At 37.8% G+C, this 21,210-nt stretch overlaps 1 protein-coding gene across 4 annotated transcripts in view; it reads left to right on the top strand.

Moving 5' to 3' along the window:
• Window positions 1-2,620: 2,620 nt before the first annotated feature.
• Window positions 2,621-21,210, top strand: part of ARMC3 (armadillo repeat containing 3) — a 57,134-nt gene continuing 38,544 nt past the window's right edge. For 3 of the 4 annotated variants that reach the window (XM_065628077.1, XM_065628076.1, XM_065628075.1), the window contains exons 1-6: window positions 2,621-2,706; window positions 7,935-7,978; window positions 12,305-12,353; window positions 17,091-17,208; window positions 19,169-19,294; window positions 21,056-21,124. In XM_065628077.1, coding sequence (XP_065484149.1) covers window positions 12,306-12,353; window positions 17,091-17,208; window positions 19,169-19,294; window positions 21,056-21,124 — 361 coding nt within the window. In that variant the 5' untranslated portion in view covers window positions 2,621-2,706; window positions 7,935-7,978; window position 12,305. The remainder of the gene's footprint in view (window positions 2,707-7,934; window positions 7,979-12,304; window positions 12,354-17,090; window positions 17,209-19,168; window positions 19,295-21,055; window positions 21,125-21,210) is intronic. The other variant, XM_065628078.1, reaches the window with a different exon arrangement.

Here is a 21,210-nt window from a genome sequence, read left to right as displayed (position 1 = left end):
CCACGGCATACACTTGGTGCAGGCAGGGTGCCTGCAAAAAATGAAGACTTACAAATCTCACTTGCAAGCTGAAGGAATGAAAGGCTTGTTCTTTGTTTTGATTTCCATTTTTTTCCTAGAGAAAGAGGTCCATTTACATTGATACTGAGTATTTTAATGTGTGAAGTAATATAGCAAACTGAAGTGCCAAGATGATATGTTGTAAATTCATCACTCCCTAAGCCAGCTGCTTCTTGTCAGAAAAGGAAAGTTCCTTTTAAGTGTCTTTTGAGACTGATATAAAACAAGTTATATGACAAGACTGTTTGTACTGTATGTCATCAGGTATTTCTTAAAGCATAAATTATGACTGATTTTTTTTTAAATGGAGAAAAGAATTATTTCAGACAAGCAATCCAGCAAATAATAATTCCACTTCTGTTGTTTCAGGAAATGAGAAACGACTCCCCCAGTGGTGCTTTCGGTAACACTGGAAAGATAATTTCAAACACCTCAACATGCAAATTTCCAACACTTAAATTCAACAAATGCTTTGATTTAGCAGCAGCCGATGCATTTAAATCCCTTTTGAAATTAAATATTTAAAATGTTGTTCCACAATACTCTTTCAAATATATTTTTAACCCATACTTGATTCATTTTTGCAGAAGCTTTAATTTAACCAAATTGAAAGGATATTTGGCCCTGTTCCTTCATAGGAAAGCACACAATTTCTATACTTACTTTATCGAAAGGTAAGTAATGAAATTTCATTAGCACATGTGGTTAATAAAGTCCTTATTCACATTATTAGATATTTAGTCTCTAGAAAGCTCTTTACTTTCATAATCTCTTTATCTTTAATGCAATTTGTATTGTTGTGGTTTGTGTATTTTTTCAATGAAATGTTTCTGTCATTTATGACCATTTGTCACTTGTGACTTCTCATGACATTTTGTAACTGTCCTGCTCATTAGTTTTCTTTTGCTTCCTTACTAACATGTTGTTACTTAATGACACCCTCAGAATATTTTCACAAAATTAAATTTTATAATATATTTTATATATTTGCATGATTGTGCCCACATATAATAAAAATACTGCAATTACATGGCTGTCACACAGTGCTTGATTGCCTCTACCCAGGGCAAACACAGATAAAAGCAGAGACAGAATTCATTTCCACAGAATGGTAAGACCACACTTATTTAGACCATGGCGCAGGCAGGTGCCCATGTTGTCCTCATGGTCTTTAACTCCCGGGCACACAACTGAATAGAAAATAACACTGGACTTAGGAACACAGAAGGGATGTGCTCATGTACAGCTTTCCAGGGAAGATGATTATAAATCTTTGTGAATTTTGTATGGGAGTGGTGATGTTAAAAGTAGAATGAGACACCTTCACACGCGTGGCTTGTTTACACCTAAAAATAACCCACCAACTCTTCTGTTGTGCTGGAAGTCACATTTATCTTAGTATAAACCAACAAGGCCAGGACCTGTTTGTGCTGTGACCTCAACAGATTGATATGGCGTGTAAAAACAGAACTAAACTGATACTTGCAGTACAACACTCTAAGAAATCTATGGAGAAAGCAATGAGATTTGTGATAAAAAGGAATCACAGGAGAGAGGTGATAGCAGCTGCAATTCCTTTACCTTTTGTTACTTGACTTTGAGGCCCCCAAATGATTGTATTTGCCTGTTTCCTGTTACTTCTGCAGTTACGGATAGCAATTAGTCTGTATTTCAAGCCAGAAAATGTTATTTCATTTCAGAATTTGGCTTAGTATTTCTTCCAAAATAGCCCTGGCTGGCAGAAGGAAATACTACAATGAATCGTTATTCTGAGAACAGCACAATTATCCGTACAGCACGGCTTTCTCCATCACCAACCTGCAGCTGATAACAGAAAGGAGACGACTCTTCCGGCCCTCTGACAGAGCTCCTTGCTCATGTCTCGCCAGCGGGGCCACAACGGGTGCTGCTCTGACCGGCGTTTCCCTGCCCCTCGCTCCAAGTCGCGTAACTGTTTTATCTGTTTGCTCCCAAGAACGGATGGCTTTTTCAACTTTTTTTTTTTTTTTTTTTTCCATTAATGCACCGAAAATAGTGAAACAGGTACAAGAGGAAAAACAACAAACAGAAACAAACAACCCCACCAAAACAATAAACAAAAGAATTTTTTTTTAAAAAATCAAAAAACCCAGACAAACAACAAACTACAAAAGGAAGGCATGAACATAGCAACTTTTAATTTTTAGGCAGACCGTACACGTTTATTAATTTTCAGAAATACTCAGTGTTCTTTGGGTGAGAAAGTAGCCTTTTCCTTTCGTTCCGAGGAATAACTGATCTAGTTTTTCACCGCTACCCCAGGCCATCACTATTAATGACTTAATGCTTCCTGCAAAGACGCGTTCCAGCAGCGCTTTGGAGCCGGGATGAATTGCGGAGAAATGGAATAAGGCACGTGGTGAAGTCACTTCGCAAGGACCCTGGGAATCCCCCTCACGGGACACCCAGGGCCGCCCGGGCAGGGCCGCTGCCCCGCTCCCCTCAGGCGGGCCCGGCCCCGCCTTCCCGCCCGCTGCCCCGCGCGGCGGCCGGCGCACGCGCCGCAGGCGTCTCCTAGCAACCGGCGACACAGCGGCCGGGCCGCGGCTGCCTGCGGGCCCCCGGGCGGCCCGGCCCGGCCTGTCCTGCACTGCCCGGCCGCGGCGGGTGAGTGGGGGCCGCTCCCGGCCCGGCTCTCCAGGGCGGCCGGCGGCAAGCCCGCAGCGGGCGAGGGGAAGGGGGCGCTGGGTCAAGGAGCCCGCGGCGGAGAGCCAGCGGCGGCGGCGGAGGGGAGGCGGGTGAAGGGGTCAGGTACCGCGAGGGCGGAGGGCCTGGGCGCTGCCAGCGCCAAGTAAGCAGAAGTGGTCCGGTTTCTGTCGCTGGCGGGTCACCGGTTACAGCCCTAGCGCCACGAAGGCGATCGGGAGGCGGCCGGTAGAGCCGCTGCCCTCGGGCCGGGGGACTCCGGTTCGAGCCTCGCCCCGGGGGGTTTGGTCGCTTTGTGCCTTATCGGTGAACCGAGGTACTGCCGACTGTCAGGAGTCAAAGTTAAGAAACACTCATTATTTTTCATTATAATTGTTATCTTTAAAGACATTCGTTGAAGTTTTCCTCAGCCACATCAATTTACTGTCTGCTTGATAACGGCATCTACACCTTTAAGAAAAGCAGTGACAATTGCAAGTTTTATAATAAAATTGTAAGATTTGATAACACCTGAAATATATCAGAGTGAACATAAATAACATTTAAAATCCTGTGCTTAGGGGCTCCTGACGCTGTTTCCTACTAGAAACTGGGAGCTTAGGCGTTGCTGTCAGCAAAGGTGGGGAAAGACATGGATGGGCTAGTTCGGCAGAGGAAAACTGTGACCAGTATTCTTAGATGTGAACTGGAAAGCAAGAAACTGCAGTAGACCTGCCCTAAGGAAACTTACATGGTAGAGAAAAGGAATTTTCTTTAAAAATTCAGATAGGTAATATGAACAAAGAAAGAACAGTTCACTACGGATATGTAGAGTTTATGTGTGACAGTAACATGAAGGTATGAGGCTTAAAATTGTATAGATAATAGATGAGAGGGGGAGAAAAAAATAAAAGAAAGAATAACATTTTAAATACACAAACTTTATCCTGATGAACACTAGCAGGTGATTAGGCTATTAGGGAGGAAACCTCACCCAATTTAATGATGTTTTAAAGGCTTTGGGGCATGTGCAGACAGGAATTTCAAAACCAAGTACAGATTTGCTGGCAGAGGAGCATCATCTGTAGAGCAGAACTCTTTTATAGTCTTATTGCTAACCTGAGATTTTCTATATATGGTAGTCTGATGTTGTATTATCTTAACCTATGCAAGATAAATCTGCTTTCTGTCGTGAGCAAGCTCACTTTCTCACCTTTATTGTTGGAAGCAACACTTCTTTTTTTACTATTATATTTCCTTTAATTTTTGTGATTTTTATCACACTGCCGGTTTCTGATTGTCTAATGTTCTACTCACATGATTAATGCCAAGATGGGTTCATATGTCCTATCGTTCCTGCTTTTGTTTGCAAAACTGCTGCCTGTATTTTTGTCCTAAATTGTAACAAAAGTGTGTGTGGGGGGGTGTTGTTTTGGTTTGTTTTTTGTTGGTTTTTTGGGGTTTTTTTTTACTGTTAATGTATTAAAGCCTTGTAAATGAGCAGTTCAAATTAAATGGTAGGGCTACCCTTGCAGTTTGACATAACCATAAAAGTCGCAAACGTGATAGTAACACAGCTGAGGTATTTCTGATGTCAATAAGGAAATGTGCGTACAATTTTGTACAAGACAGGAAAGGCTTCATCTGGGATGCCGTGTTAAGCTGGTGTCATCCATGTTTTTAAGATGTTGTTTTAAAAAAGGCTTATGAGGATGATGTGGGGAATGAAGAATCATTTTTTGGAGGAAATTAGAAGAGTTCTTTAACCTAACAAATGAAAACAGAGTAGGGACATGTTTGTTACCTTCAAATACATTCTGATTCTATATAATGTGTGTATATATACACTACATAGTATGTGTGGAATATAGTGTATAAATTGTATAGCATAGATATTTAGTATAAATAATATATTTTTATATATGCCAGCAAAGAAAGTAATCGACAAATGTTTGAACTTGACATGAATAAAGAAAACTGGTCATCAGTAAATGTAGACTAAAAATTTTCAAAGGTCCGTGGCTGTCTGAGTGGTTGGCTGGTAGAACACCTTTTTAATAAGAGAAGCGGGAACAGAATACCTAACGTTTTTTAAGATACAATACGAAAGGTATCTGGTGGGGTTAACATGATGCCATGGCTGTGATGGGGGAGGGGAATGAATCTGATGATTCTGAGTGTCCGTTTTACTGATGTCCCTGTGACACTGGCAGGAGGAGGCATTTATTGCAAAACGTGTAGATTGGCACAGCTGGCCAAAATCTTAGGAGTGTCTTTAACTTTTTACTTGTCTTCAAAATGTTTTTCTTCCTAAGGCAGACCATATTTGACTTCTGTATGAAAAGTGTCCTGCTATTATTACTCAGACTGTAGTTTCGTAACTACTCTCTCTCATATGTTTTAGATTAAGTCAATTTTACTTTAGTCTCTTTCTCATGGGATGAGGGATTTCACTATGCATCTCAGTGAGACATTTAAAATCACACACATAATTTCTAAAAATCTCCTTCATTCAGGTTGTCACAGCTTGGATTCTCCAAGGATAGATTCTAGGTCTGACGTTAATATAATTATAGGTCTGATGTTATTATAATTTGGAAATGAGCAATAACATAGAGAAATCAAAATTTTCTGGTGAGATAAAATAATTTATCTTAAGACTAAAGAAGACTGCTAGAAACTGCTGACACTGTGACAGATAAAATTCATTGTTGATGAGACCAATGTAATTTACACTGTCAGGAACATTTGGAACAGTATACTCCTGAGCAGTGAACCTGAATTAATTGTGATCAACTGGGAAAATTACCTGTTTACCATATGTGGATAGCTTAGTGAAAATCTCCATTGAGGAAATTTAGTAAAAATTAATACCCAAGAAGTTATAACGTCACTGGAATAAATCAGTAGTGTTGTAGAATCGATTATGGTATTTCAGGTTAAGTTCATCATATCTGAGAAAGATTTAACAGTCACAGAGGGACTCGGAAACAAGAAACATATATGTCTGGAAATGCTGTATGGAAAAAAATAATTAAGGCAGCTTAGAAAGGTTATAAATCACAATGTACAGGGAGTTTTAAAGTAAAGTAGAAAAGATCAAGTCAGGGCATCTTTTAACTTGTGATACAAGAACAAGTGGACGTTGTGTTGAATTGAATAACACATTTAAACTGTTTGCATACTTTTTAAATCTAAGGAATATTTCCTTATAGAATACACTTGACAATTGGATCTGTGCTATAGCATGTCAGACTAAGAATGAAGAGTAAAAGGATTAAGCATTTTTGTGGACAGTAAAACTAGCTAGTATTGTTAGGAAGAAAATAAAAGCTTCAGGAGATCTAAACCTTCATACTTTAGGGAAACAAAAAACCTGTAACAGATGAAGGAAATCTGACTTTTGGGATTGGTTTCATGCATTATCACAAGCATTTGGCTCTTACTGCTCTGGAGGCAGGACACTGATTTGCTGTGGAAGACTGTTCTTACTCATTGAAGGAGATTTTTCGTGTTGAGGCCTCTTACTTATTCTGTGGTTTGGAAAGAATGCTATCGTGTTCTTTAATTCCCATTACTTCTTTTTTATTGACATTCATACATCATCTTTTGCACTGTACAAACTGGAAAATACATTCTGTCTCTATAGCTTAGGACCTTAACACAACCGAAATGCTCCTGACTTAGTACACTTCTTACTAGGTGTACCAAGCTGTTCAGCTCCAGAAAACAGCAAAGTATGGTCCTTGGGCAGCATGAAAAAAGGCACTGCTATCAATCAGAGGCTGTACATGAGTCAAAATTTTATTGCAAATATTACATGTTTTCACAGCATCGGGTTGTGGAATCAAATATGTGAGAATCTTGGCTTTTGTTAAAAATCTAAGCATTTACCCTTGGACTTTTGAAAGTAGCGCTCAGCTGAACATTAATGTGACATCAGAATTCAAATAAAAAGTATTGATGTATATTAAAAGTTCTGAAATTTTAAATAAATATTTATATTTTTTAGCTCACCTGAAATCCCCATCTTTTCTCTCTCATAGTTGTTTCCTCACCCTGGCATCTGACTACAAACTCATTTTGGTTTTAAGGGTTTGTCTGCAGAGTACTCTACTCTGCATCTTAGTATTTTTTTAAATTATTCTTTTGGTTTGTGTGTATATAATTTAAAAACTAATTGATCATTTGAAAGAATTGAATCTTTGAATGAACTCTCAGAATGATCAGAGTATATTTAGTCTTTTTCCTTCAATGGGAGGAACTTTGTCCAACTGAATCAAAATATAAAATACGATCTTGTATCTAGGAACAGATTCTAATTAAGTTTCGTTAGTTAATGTCTGTAACACAGTATCTAATTCTTGACTTAATCCTGATCATTTTTTTGCCCAATATACACATGGTCATGGATAAAATAGTTGGCAGGTTCAAAGGTCTTGATTTAATTGTTCTCTCATACAATGTATTCTTTTCATACAGCATATATCTTTAGGAACTGAGTATAAGAGGGACTTGGTATCTCTTTTTAACTCTCTTCTTCTATGAGGCCGTTTTTATAATTTATTAATGCTTGCACTGTCATTACAACACTGGGCAGGGGGAGTCTGTTGACCTGTATTTAAGGAGAAGTACAGAAGAAAGCCGGAAGAAGAATTTGGGAGAAAGAAGGGAGTTTCAAGATGATTCCACATAGTTCTCTTAATTATGGCAAAGCTACCTGAGAATGATGATGATATTTAAGCTGACATACAAAGGATTTACTAGTTTATGGACTCAAGAAGGGAGTGAGATTGTCTGCTAATGCTATGATTATAATTTTAGTGTGTTCCTTTTGATTGCATGGTAAGGCAACAGAACTAGAGTGTCCATACAGAAATCAGTTGAAATAATCAATGAAGATGACCAATTTATAGAGAATTTTCACTGTTATCGCAGGAAAAAAAAATCTGTAAGACAAGAAGAAAGAGCAAGACTTCACTTAAACTAGCTGGACTAAATTGAGATTACATGATTATCACTTGGAAGACAAAAAGAATCTCACTCATGCATCATTTTTGGGAAGAATCTGAAAATCCTAGCCAGGTTGTAGTAACACAACTTCGAATTGTCTTAAAGCACGGAACAATTAATTCGCAAAGCGGATCATGTAATAAATAACTGGTTTGAAGCTATTCTTAAATCCTTCTCTTTGCACTACTTTTCCATAGGAGTAATTGCTCTCAGAAGAGACCTTTGATTCCTTGACTAAGAGGTGAGTTCCACAGCTGGCTGTGTCTTTGACTTGTTCCTGTTCTTTGTGCCATGTCTCACTAACATTCAGTCTGTGCAGGATCTTAGGTTGTTGTGTCCATTATTTAAAGTTTTAGAAACAGAAGATGCGAGTGGAACAAGTGATATTTTCTAAATGCATTGCCCAACTTAAATACACAAAATATTGTGGGCTTTAAGCGTATGCAACAAGACTCATAGTATACATACACTATACTGTAAAGGAAGTGTTTATAAGATTGCAGAATTTTGAACAGAAAAAACACCAGAAGACTTTCCTCATATTTCAAAGTATGATTTATAGACCCTTTTTTTCGGTAAAGCTCACTTTCTGTCCATCATCTCATATTAAAAAAAAAAAAAAAAAAGAAAAAAAAAGAAAAAAAAAGTATAGTGACTAGAAGTAAGTGGATATCTCAGATTTGCAATCCAAGAAACTATTCGCACTGAGCAGAGAGGTTCCTAGAGAATAAAATGAAGTACAGGAATAGTGGCCACAAACCTTTCCATGAAGAAATCTTTCCTAATGTCCAATCTGAACCTTCTCTGGTGCAACTTGAGGCCATTTCCTCTCGTCCTGTCATTTGCTACTTGGGAGAAGAGACCAACACCCTCCATGCTACAACCTCCTTTCAGGTAGTGATAAGAGAATGATAAGGTCTCCCCTCAGCCTCCTTTTCTCCAGGCTGAACAGCCCCAGTTCCCTCAGCTGCTCCTCATCAGACTTGTGCTCCAGATCCCTCACCAGCTTCGTTGCCCTTCTCTGCACTCTCTCCAGCACCTCAACGTCTTATGATGAGGGGCCCAAAACTGAACACAGGTTTCAAGGTGGGGCCTCACCAGCGCTGAATACAGGGGGACAATTGCTTCCCTAGTCCTGCTGGCCACACTGTCTCTGATACAAACCAGGATGCTGTTGGCCTTCTTGGCTGCCCGGGCACACTGATGGCTCGCGTTCAGCTGGCTGTTGACCAACACCTCCAGGTCCTTTTCCTCTGGGCAGCTTTCCAGCCACTCTTCCCCGGGCCTGTAGCGCTGCCTGGGTTTATTGTGACCCAACTGCAGGACCCGGCACTTGGCCTTGTTAAACCTCATACAATTGGCCTCAGCTCATCGATCCAGCCAGTCCAGATCCCTCTGTATGGCCTTCTTACCCTCTAGCAGATCAGCACTCACACCCAACTTGGTGTCATCTGCAAAGTTACTGAGGGTGCACTTGATCCCCTTGTCCAGATCATTGATAAAAATATTAAACAGAACTGGGCCCAATACTGAGCCCTGGGGAACACCACTCGTGACCAGCCACCAACCTGTCCAGGCCATGAGCAGTCAATTTCTCCAGAAATTAATTAATTAATCTCATTAATTACACTTAATTACTAGTGAATAGAGTTTTAGATTTTAAAATTAATTTTTCAGTTAATGTAGACCCAACATTTAATCACAATTAAAAATCTAAATCCTGCTACAATTTTTTTCTGAATTCTAAATATATCGAATAGTAATCTGAGAATCAAAGATATGTGTACTGTAAACCTACTGAGGAAAAGATAACATGCAGTTATCATGGAAAGAAAAGGATTTGAATAAGAAGTTCTTTTATGGGTCAGTAGCCTTTCAATACCTGTACATATTGATTGTCTGCGATAATTAAAATTCAATGCAGAAGACACATTTTTAATTATCAGTAAGCCAAAGAATTCCACGTGCCTCATTGCCTCAAGTCAGAGAATGACCGCTGAATACAGAGAGCTTTATGGGAACAAAGCTAACAACATTTGATGGCAGAATGCATTGAAATCCAGAATAGTAACTGCATCAAAGAAACAGACTGAGGGACATAATCCACAGTAAAGTAATTGTCCTCTTTGCTGTGCTTGTTGCTACAGATCATACGGCTTTTTTAGTATTACCAAGGAACCAAATCTTTCTGAACATGTAGAAAAACCTATTAGTTTCTTGAAAATATTCTCGGAAGTTGGATATATTTATATAGTGTGAAGAAATATATACAGTTAAAGGCTTTAGTTACTCACTGTCTTGGAATACGTATAACTATTTGAACCTGTGAACATTAATTGTACAACATTACAGATACTTTTACATCTATTAACTTTTAAAATTGTTTGGTTGAAACCTAATTAAACTCATTCAGAATTAAAATGGTTTTTTATGACTTCAGCTTAATTTGTATCTGAAATTAATTGAACTGAACTGAATAATTCTAAATAAGTATCTCCGTATCTCCATACCAGGATTCAACACAATTTAAATAACCCAGATTTCCTGAACGTCCTTGTAAAGCTGATTCTTGTCTGTGACCGTGATGCTTATTTTCTACAGTGACTGCATAAATCAGAAAGTAGCATGTCCATCAGTTTTGTTGAATATATTCTCAGTAATTTGTCCTTATGCTTATTTTTTATACAAGTTAACTTCATAGAATCATAGAATGATTTGGGTTGGAAGAGACTGTAGAGATCATCATAGTCCCAACCCCTCTGCCATGGGCAGGGACACCTTCCACTAGACCGGGTTGCTCAAAGCCCCATCCAGCCTGGCCTCGAACACTCTCAGGGATGGGGCATCCACAGATTCTCTGGGCAGCCTGTTCCAGGGCCTCGCCACCCTCATGGTGAAGAATTTCTTCCTTATATCTAGTCTAAATCTACCCTCTTTCAGTTTAAAGCCATTACCCCCTGATTCACTCCAACAGGTCCATGTTCCTCTTATATTGGGGGCCCCAGAGCTGGACGCAGTATTGCAGGTGGGGTCTCACAAGAGCAGAGGGGGAGAATCGCCTCCCACAACCTGCTGGTTCTGCTTCTTTTGATGCAGCCTGGGATACAGTTGGCTTTCTGGGCTGCAAGCACACATTGCTGCTGGGTCATGTTGAGCTTGTCACCAACCAACACCCTCAAGTCCTCATTGCTACTCTCAATCCATTCTCCGCCCAGCCTGTATTTGTCCTTTAGTCAGAGCTGCACTTTTTGAAACACTGAATTCTAGTGTGTGTGTATGTGTTCATATGTGTGTATGTATATATGCACAAGGGTAAAGCAGATTAGGGCGGAAGAATCCTTGATTGTATGGGTCATCCTCTCAAAACTATGATTAGTGATCTGCCTATGAAGTTTTATATTTCAGATCCATTTTTAGGATGTTCTTGTTTCACTAATGCTCTGTTACAATTTATTTGAGATACCAGCAGAGGAACAATACCTGGAAAAAATCAGAGGATTCCAGAAGAGCTCCACATTTTTGTTGAACACAACAAACAATAGCCTTGACTTTTGTAACCAACCAGGCTACAGCTCATATTGCACTAGAAAATGATCTCTTACACCACAGGAACGTTGTCAGGATAGTCCTGTTTGAGGGTGAATGTGTGGTTTCCCTTCAAGAACTATCCAAGAAGTTACTAAGGGGCACTAACGGTGCACATTTCACTTTTACACAGTGTTAAAACAAACCTAAGTTGGGCAGAACTTGGATTATGTTCTATGCATAGCTAGTGCTAGTGGGTCACATGGTGCTTTACTTTTGCCTGTAGCTTAACTGGAAGGTTCTGCTGAAGTTTTGTGAGGCATATGAAATTAGATCTTACATCCACATGCTTCAGAAGCTGCTATTAGATGCAGCTGAGAAGGTCTTCCTGGTTCACATGCACATGTGCTAATACAAAAAAAGCAGAAGACAAGCTGGACTTGGTGTAAATAGATGTAACTTTTTTAAATCAGTGAAATTTGTACTGTGTGGACCTGTTTTTTAATAACTGCAGACCTGATTTTTGTCTTCTGTGAAATACAAACAGAGAATTCTAATTGAATTTGAGCCACATTTTTAATGTAGAACTTATTCGTACATTCTGCAGTTGTATAGAATGTTTGCCAACATAGAATGTATAGACAAACATGGGGAAATACCCTACTGGGACCTTCAAGTTCATGTGTGATTTATGTATGATGTATAGATGCAGATAAAACAAGCTTACAGAAAAGCATGTCCTATGTATTTGTACCAGACTACAGCTTGAGCCTGTGATGTCTCAGATCTTTCTTTTTAGTTATGTATTTTGTTGACAGGTGTATTTTACCAAATTTGTTGAAGTGTTAGAAAGTTTGTTATATTTATAAGGGACAACATTCTACATAGAAGTTACTATGTCAAAGAAATCTTCAAATCAATTAGGTGGGTCAAATGAATAAGAAAGTCTGTCTTAAAAGCTTTCCTAAGTCACCAGTAGACTGATTGCTAAAACACAGAAGGGAGTTTGTTTGTCTGCTTTTATTTTTGTTTTTGTTTTTAGAATGGGTAAAAAAGTCAAGAAGGAAGCAGAGCCTCCACCCAAGGATGTGGTAAGTTTATAAACTGCTATGTGCTATAAAATAAACATTACACAATTACAGGCCCAGCTCTACCATCCTGACATAGTTCCTTACTCTCTTAGCTTACCCATATTATTCTAAAAATGTCTTTTAAAGATGATTCTGTTTTCTGCTTTTCTTGGACAGCATACAAACCAGACTGACTGGGCATGTGTAGTTCTGAGATTGTTGTCTTTGGCAGGCTTTGCAAACGGTAATGTATGAAACAATCCAGGCTTCTTTTTATTTGAAGAACAGCATTAGCTTTCCATTCGTAAAAATCAAAGGAGAAAAGAGAAAAGCAAGTGGAAATCTGTCTGTCTTTTCAACTGTGGAGGCATTCGCTTTTTTTAAGGATGAAGGGATTAAGAGCTTAGATGGATCTTCGGAGTTTTTTACTGAATACAAAATTTTGCAGATCTTTTGAATGACAGTAGTACATATTCTGGATCTTTTGCAAAGATCCAGAGTCTTTAGCAGCAGTTCAGGTTTTTCTGGTATCGTTGGAAGTGCTGCAGTGAGAAGTACAGGAGCTGAAGCCAAACATGGAATAATGGTGGTATATGACTTTTTTCCAAAAGGTGGAGTTTAAGGGTCTGACACTAGCACACTTTTCAAGAGTCTCTATAAATTCACAAGGGACAAAGAGACCCTCAAAAAGACACAAGTCCAAAATATATGTATTTTTAAAGTTTAATTGGTTTATTCAGAAAGAAGTAGGGGAAATGAGACAGAAACGTTGAAAAGAGTGTAATATGAATTCTGTGCCAGATAATAACTAAGTTAATGAAAAGGAGCATGAGGCTAAATGTGAAGTTCAGTACATTGTTTAAAAAAAACAATGGGTTTGTCTGTGAAGAGTGATGGTACTGCAAGAGCTTTTTCAAAGGTTGTAGTAAAGTTGGTCAGAAAAAACTACATCACAATTTCAATATTAAATAAACATAAATAATTTTGACTAAGACAGTAATATCCAATAGCCATGATGCCACTGAGGCATAGCAATTGATATCAGGTTTTGCCCAACTGTTCTGTGGGAAGATGAGTATTACAAACGTAATTCATAAGCTTCAATCAATAATAAAGCCTTCTGGAAGGAGACTTGACGTCAAACTTCAACATGAGAGGATAAATTGATCTAAAGCCAGTTCTGTATGAATAATGTAGAAAACCAGGAGAAGACACAAAGAAGGTGCATGTGGATGTGACTAAAGCAGGCCTGAAGAGTTAAAACTAAGTGTCTTTGCAGTCTAAAAAAAAAAAAAATGAAGGGCATTACAGTAGATTTAAGGCGTACAGGTGAGCTAATCCCCTCCAAAGTAATAGAAGTTGACTTTTTTCAGTAAATATCTAGGAAGTCAGTACAAGCACAATTGCTATATCCAAAAGACACATTAGAGTTTCTGGAGAAGAATATGGTACAACATCTTAACTACTACAATAAATGGTGAATAATGCTAGGAAAGATATTCAACAAATGAGAACATTAAAATTACAAAAAATGTCAGTAAAACTACTAAAAAGGAAAGAATTGGAAAGAGTGAAGTCCAGATGGCATATGCAGGTTTTGGTTTAGTTTTTCCCTTTATTGTACTTCAGGTGAGCTTACCTCTTGTAGCAGTTCTATCAGGAGAAAAAAAACCTGAATGTTGCATAACAAAACAGTATTAAACATGAAAATAGATCATTACTTAGCTGTAACTGTCAACCAAGAAAATCTTCTAGCTATGAGAAATTCGTTAATAGTCATCATGTAAAATCAAACCTCAAAACTTTAAATTTCACCTGGATATTTCAGATGGCAGGAAATGAGATGCAGACAAAATGAAAGATATATTAACTATTATCTTCTGATTGATAATCTGCTTATGAAAATGTCAGGTCCAAGAAAAGATGCCTTGAGATAATATGGACAGGCTTATAATAGAGGCCCTTTGTGCATGTGGAATGCTCTGAGAATACATGGTACTGCACATGATCACTATTTTTTATAGATCTTTAGGAACAGGTGGAAAACACATCTCTTAGCCTAGCCGTTGCCTATACATTTCAGAAAGTATTCCCAAGGACTCTGTTTTCCCTGCCTTTCATAATTTGTCTTCTACTATTATCTGTTCTAAGAATTCGGCTTCTCCGGGAAAAATATTTCACTTAATTTGAATTTAAAGGATTTTTTTTAAATGACAGCATGATTTAACAATAGAATAATGGCTGATAAATACATCCTTCAAAAGGTGGGATTTACATCTAAATGGGAAAACAAAAAGCCCCTTGCACTCGCAAATGAGAAGTAAAAGCACAATGTCACAATGCACCAAAATATTTTGGGAGTGAACTAGCAAGGATACAAAAACTAGCAATAAAGCTTTTCCAAATTGACTAGAAGGAAGAAGCTTCTTAGAGGGACACTATTAGGTGATTAAAGTCATAAAAGAACAGCAAAATGACTTATTTTTGTGTCAAAAGACAAAGGCATGTAGCAAATCACTAAAACAAATGTGAAGAAATTGCCCAAATATGAATATGTAATATTTGCCCAGGTCTGGTTCTAACTTAAAAATAACTAAAATCTGAAATTGTGGTACAGTTACTTAAGATATTTAATGTGTACCCTTTGTACTAGAGGAATAGATGACAGAAAAATTCATTTTCAGAAAGAAATACATGAGTAATTACAGAAAGTTTGTCTTCCATGCTGTGTTAGTGGGTTGAAATAGTTACAAAAAGGGGAAAAAAAAAAGGGGGGGGGTAAATGTTAGAGTGATGAGGGAGGATCAATACTGCTTGTGTAGAGGAAAGTTTGATCTCTGAAATCTATTTGAATTCTTTAGAGGAGTCAGTGAGCAAGTGGATAATTGTGATCAGGTCAATACAGTTATTTAGCTTTTTTAAAAGGTTTTATATCTGGCTCTTCACTCACATAAACACTAGCAGGTAAAAAGAGATTTCTATCCCGGCAATAATGTCTGGTTATAAAATAGAAAGCAAAGGTGAGAAAACAAATCACTGTTCAGGTTTTGTAACGGAGAGAGGTTGCCAGTGGGATGTTATGGGGTTTTACTCTGCGACCTGTGTCATCCAGTCTATCAGGATTAGTGGGGATACTTTCATGAAAATGGCAGCCAGTTTCTAAGTAGGGAAGTGAATAAATACAGCATTTCAAAGTCCAGAAATAAAAGGCAAAACACCATGTCACTAGCAGATGCATTATACAGGCACATGTTGAATGCCAGTAACAGTTCTGGTGTTTCCATCTCAAAAAAGGTACAGTTCAACTATAGAAAAATACTAAGAAAGACGACAAGAATAGATAGTGGTTTCTGTATTAAGAAAGATCAAAGAGGCTTTTTCATCCCCCAAAGGAAATGGCTGTGAGGGGAATATCATAGAAACTTACAAAATTATGAATATACAGAGAAGGCAAATGGGTGTCATTTATTTCACTGTTTCTTATGGTGAATGAACTGTGGAGGACAAATAAAATTATCAGGTGCCAGGTTTAAAGCAAAGAAAAGGCACAACTATTTGCATGACTGTTAAACCATGATACTTGTGTCTCAGAATATTAAGAATGACTAAAATACAGATGACTTCAAAAACTATTTACCAAATTAACTGCTGGAAATTTTTTTTTGGACTTGAATTTGGAATTGAACACAGAGATAACATCGCTAGCTCACCAGTTCTCTCAGTTACAGAGTGCTGCTGTCTGGGAGGGAACACAAGTGAGTTTAACAGTCTGCTTGCCTGCACCTGTGACCAGACAGGATGCTGGGCTAGATGGTCTTTGGTCTGACTAGAAACATATTTTGTAGTACCTTCGACTTCGACTAAGTTAAGTTGATGGAAGCAAAAAAACCCACCAAACATACCACCAAACAAAACAGCCTACAGTTTCTGATGGCTTTGAACTCAAATGTATGCAAAAATCACAATCAAAGACATATAGGTGTTTTTAAATTGTAGCTTTCTTTTTAACTTGCTTTTTTAAAATAATAGTACAAACTGAATGCTGGAAATACTGTTGCTTATAAACCAGTTAAATTTCTGTGTTCAGTTCAAGGTTGTTTGTAACTTAAGGCCTCTGAGAAAGTTCAGAAATGGAAATGGATAGTTTGGATCATTTCTAGATGGATGAGCAGGGATTATATCGTGGAAAAACTTCAGCTAGTACAAGATCACGATGAGCTAGTGAACTGAGCTGAGGAAGGCACAGGAAGAGTCCTTTTGTTTCTTTAAAGCAACCACAAAGTGTTAATGCCACAGAGCAGCCAAGTCTTCTTCCTTGTACAGCACTTAAGTTGACAGGCTCTGTGCACAGCTGCTCAAAAGAAACTTCCCATGTTCGGTTCCAAAGGCAAAGCCGCAGAATGTTTTTACATGTGTAACAGAATTACATAGTTAGTTGCCTTCAAGACTTCCTAGATGTACAGGGAGATGTTAATGTTTTCCCAAAATCTTCATAAGGGTTGATATCGTGACCATATTTGGAAGTCAATTACTCTTTCTTATTTTTCAAAGTCTCAAATTGTTATTAAAAAAATAATTTCTCCAAGTGAATAGCAACTCATGTTAATATTTCTAATTCAGTGTAGATCTCAAAATAGATTTTTTTTAGTGAAATACGGAAATCTACTGCAGCACATGGGAGCACAAGGCTCGGTATGAATCAAACTATTCTTTCCTTTTTTTGTTTGTAGTACTGTCATTTCCTTTTTTTGTTTGTAGTTTGATCCTTTATTGATTGAAAGCAAAACAGCAGCAACGGTTGTGCTAATGCTTAGTTCTCCTGAAGAGGAAGTTTTGGCCAAAGCATGTGATGCTCTATATAAATTTGCATCAAAAGGTGGGTCATTTTGCAGTGAGCTTTCCTTTACGTTTATTTTGATAGTAGTTCACAACTTTTTAGTTTCGTAGCACTGACATCTTAATTACGTCTCAAAGGTCTCTGTCAGGCTTTGGGAGTTTTCTGAAATATCTATCAAACCTTTATTTGCAGTTATAAAGAAGTCCTGTGGTTTACTCGAAAGAAATTTTTATTATTTTGTTGTAGAATTTTATATTCTTTGTTTAATAGAGCTTGGTTTATATATAACCTAGTTCTGTTTTATTTTGAGCAACAGACCTGCATCGGGGAAAGAGTTCTCTTGTTTATGTTACAGTTTGAAACTTCTATACCAGTAGTTATTTCAAGGTTCAGTTTTCAATGAAAATTACTTTTTAGCCTATTTCTGTTATTTTTGCATATAGCTCTTATGTCAGTACTTCTGTGACAGATGATTTATCGTAGACTGCTCAGCCTTCTTATCAAGCTTATTTCTGTATGTGTTGGGAATCTAACAAGTCCCCAAGGTTCCAAATCTTCCAAAGGTCCCTGTGTTATCTATAGCTAAGTGTCATGTTCCAGGTACCCAGAAGACAACTGCTTAATGAAGGCTCAAAATTATGTAACACATGATTTTCTAAGTTGCCTGCTACTCATTCCATGCCAGCCACTCAAATGCACTGGTAGCATTCCTGGTATAATTAATTGGTTTAAATATTAATTTCCATTTAATTTATGCTTTCTTAAAAATACATGCGCTTATATGCTGATTGTTGTACTGATGGCAATTATCAACACTGCTGAAGCTGTGAGAGAAGAGCTGAAGGCTTTAACAGTTGGCCAGGAATCACTGGGTTCTGAAAGATGTTTAGGTTCAGCTTAATATGCCAAGCTTGGCTGAGGGCATGCAACCAGATTTTGAATACGTGAAGAGAGAATTTGGACTGTTGAGAGGCAGCTATGAACCACACACCATAAACTCTTGTTGGCTCCTTCCCTGCTGTCCACAGTAACATATGGCACACTGCAAGAGGACAGATACTTAATTTTTCTGTTTCTACGAAATGTATAATCCTTTAAATTGTTAATGTAGATATTCTTGCAATCTGCCAGAAGACGAGACTGTAACTTTGCAGTGTGGCACAAGAGAAGGAGTTGTTTTCACTGTGCGGTTAATTTATTTCTTGAATGCTACTAGTAAATTAAGTCACATCCCTCAATAAAAAATAATTCTTGTATTTTAATTGTGTTTTGGCCTGAAAATGAGCATAGTTCTCCAGTTTCCTCTCACACTGCTCACTTGTAGCCAGAAAAGGACAGGCATGGTTCATTAGAAAATGAATTATAACTCTGTTGTGGGAACTGAGAATAGGAGTAAGTTTTCGATTTTGTTTCTTGGGTTTTGGGTGTTTTTTGAGTGAGCAGGAACAGAAGGCTGTAATCATACAAAAATGCCTCTGTTCTTTGCATGGGCAGAGCCTATTCAGCTACAAAGTGTTCCATTCTCAGGTGCTGGAAACCTCAGGTAGGATTTAATGATCCGAATCCTGGTAGTTACTTCAGTTGAGAGGTCATGCAGATCCGCAGAATGAATTCACTGTTATTTTGAGGAAAATAAAATTGGTAGGTAAGAAAAGAGGAAAATAAGATGAGATTCTTAATGATATCTTTCACTTGTACTTTGCTAATTAGAAAGCTGTCCTTTGTGCTACCACTGCAGGCTCCAACAAATGAGTTGGGTATCCAATGGACAGAAGCATCCTTTGCTTTACAAATGTGAATTAATCCTAGATACTATTAATCCTTGATACTATTATTTGACACGTTTATTTGGCGTATAGATTAGATGATCTCCCATGGTCCTGACCAGTCTTTTGTTCTTTGATTCTATAGCCCAAAAAAAAGATGAGTAGCTGTTTGTTACATTAGAACTGTGAGCTTGTTGCACTTTTATAGAAGTTTTAACCTAATTACTCTTCAGGTGATGAAAACAAAGTGACACTTCTTGGTCTTGGAGCAGTGGAACATCTATATAAACTCATCTCACATGAAGATCCAATTGTACGCAGAAATGCCATCATGGTATTTGGTATCATGGCTTCTAATCGTAAGAGTCTCCATTTTTTCATATTTTTCAATGTGTATGAGTGTGGTCATCAAAGCAGTAGGTGTCCCATGGGAAAAAAATCCTATATTAACAGCCCAGAATAAAAGAACAAATTCAGCTACAGTGAACTCCACTGATTTTGAAAAAAACATTACAATATAAGTTTATTTTCCTCCAACCCTTATTTTTGTTTCGATGGGGCCAGATTGGAACAGTTCAATACTGGAATTATGTCTATCAGGGAAAGCCTATGTAAGATGGCCACCAGTGTGGACATGACACACTCGTCTCTTTTGTAAAAGTTGCAAGAGAAGGATATAGTAGTATTTATCATCTACAGAAAATGCTATGGTTAAAGATCAGTTGTTACTTGAGGCATTAGTGTAACTACAGTCATAAGAGAGAAAATGTGTTAAATTAAAGTACCTAACTCAAGTATTAATGGCAAAAAAGCCCTGAACTATCAAGCATTGACACGCTTATTTACCCAGCTTCTTTGGCAGGTCAGTGCTGCTGTAAATGTTTTATTATCTGTACCTGAGCTGGTGAAACTCAAGGGGTCTTGAGTATCTCCCAGAGACATTGCATTCACGGCAAGGTAGCATATCTACGGTAGCCGTACCATTATTAAATGATTTAACCACAGTATATGTTTCTTGTACCTTTTTATAAGGCAAGAATGGATGTATTACATCCATGCTGGGTGGCTAAGCGCCACATGATGAAGCTGCAGTGAGGTAGACGTACCTGAAGATGAAAGAATAAGTGACATCAGGTTGACTTTCAGTGGCTGTTATTTTTACAGTGCTTTATGAACCTACATCTAATTAATATAACTAATCAGGTCTTATTTTGGTAGATGTTCTACCCAATTGTCTTCCATGGTGGTATCCTAACCACTCTTTAAGTCTTTTCATCAACTGCGACCTGCTTTTCATGTTGCACTGGACCTTATGCTCTTTACCTTACTTCCAACTCGACACCAGCATGTAGTTACTCCTGTCAGACCTTGGCTTCCAACACTGCTGCACAAATGTGGATTCGAATGACTGAAGATCTTCTATTTATACTCACATCTTAATTGTCTTTTTTCTTCTAAAGTAAATTCAACTCATACCTTTTTTCTTATGTTTCAACACTGTAATATGCTGATAGTAACAACACAGTCCTGTAACATAACATGGAGTCTGTCACAAAGAATGTTTTTTGGTTATTCTGTCCAGTGGTTCTGGTTTTGCTAGTTTGCCATTGACAACAATAAAAATGCATTCTGAAAGTCTTTACTGTTATTTTAATAAAACCTATCTAATTCGTGTTTTCAGTTTGCAGTTTGGGCTGTGTTAGCATAAAATTAGAAAGTGAAGACTTGACAATTAAATAATGGAAGGATTGCTTTTAGTTTGATAACTTTAACCACAAAGAATTTTAACTATTGGAGGATGTCTTTGGTAACTAAAACTGTGCAATATTTAATCAGAACCTGCTAGATCCAAGTATTTTGAATAATATTTAAATGAAGTATTGAGGAACTTCCTATATATCAAATGTGAAAGAATGTTGTCTGGTACTCAAAAATGTTCTCTCTGTTTTCTAGGCCCATTATGATCTTGGTATAACTTCAGTTGTATGTCATTCCCAGTCAGATCTTTTTGTCACTCCGAGAGTAACCATAAGTACATTTCCCTTGGGGCAGAATCTGTTTTTTTACTCAGCCAAGATTGCCAAACAAAAGACTTCATATTTGTATTTATTTCATTGTAGATGATGTCAAGAAGTTACTAAGGGAACTGGATGTCACGAATTCACTTATATCGCAGCTGGCACCAGAAGGTAGCTTGCAATATTCATTCCTTGTGCAACAATACAATTTATGATTGCCATTTGATCAGACAATAACATTTTCCTTGTAACTTATG

Source organism: Caloenas nicobarica, chromosome 2, assembly GCF_036013445.1.
Source record: "Caloenas nicobarica isolate bCalNic1 chromosome 2, bCalNic1.hap1, whole genome shotgun sequence".
Classification (NCBI taxonomy): Eukaryota; Metazoa; Chordata; class Aves; order Columbiformes; family Columbidae; genus Caloenas; species Caloenas nicobarica.
Note: the sequence above shows the minus strand (reverse complement) of the source record. Positions and strands in the feature narration are given on the sequence as shown.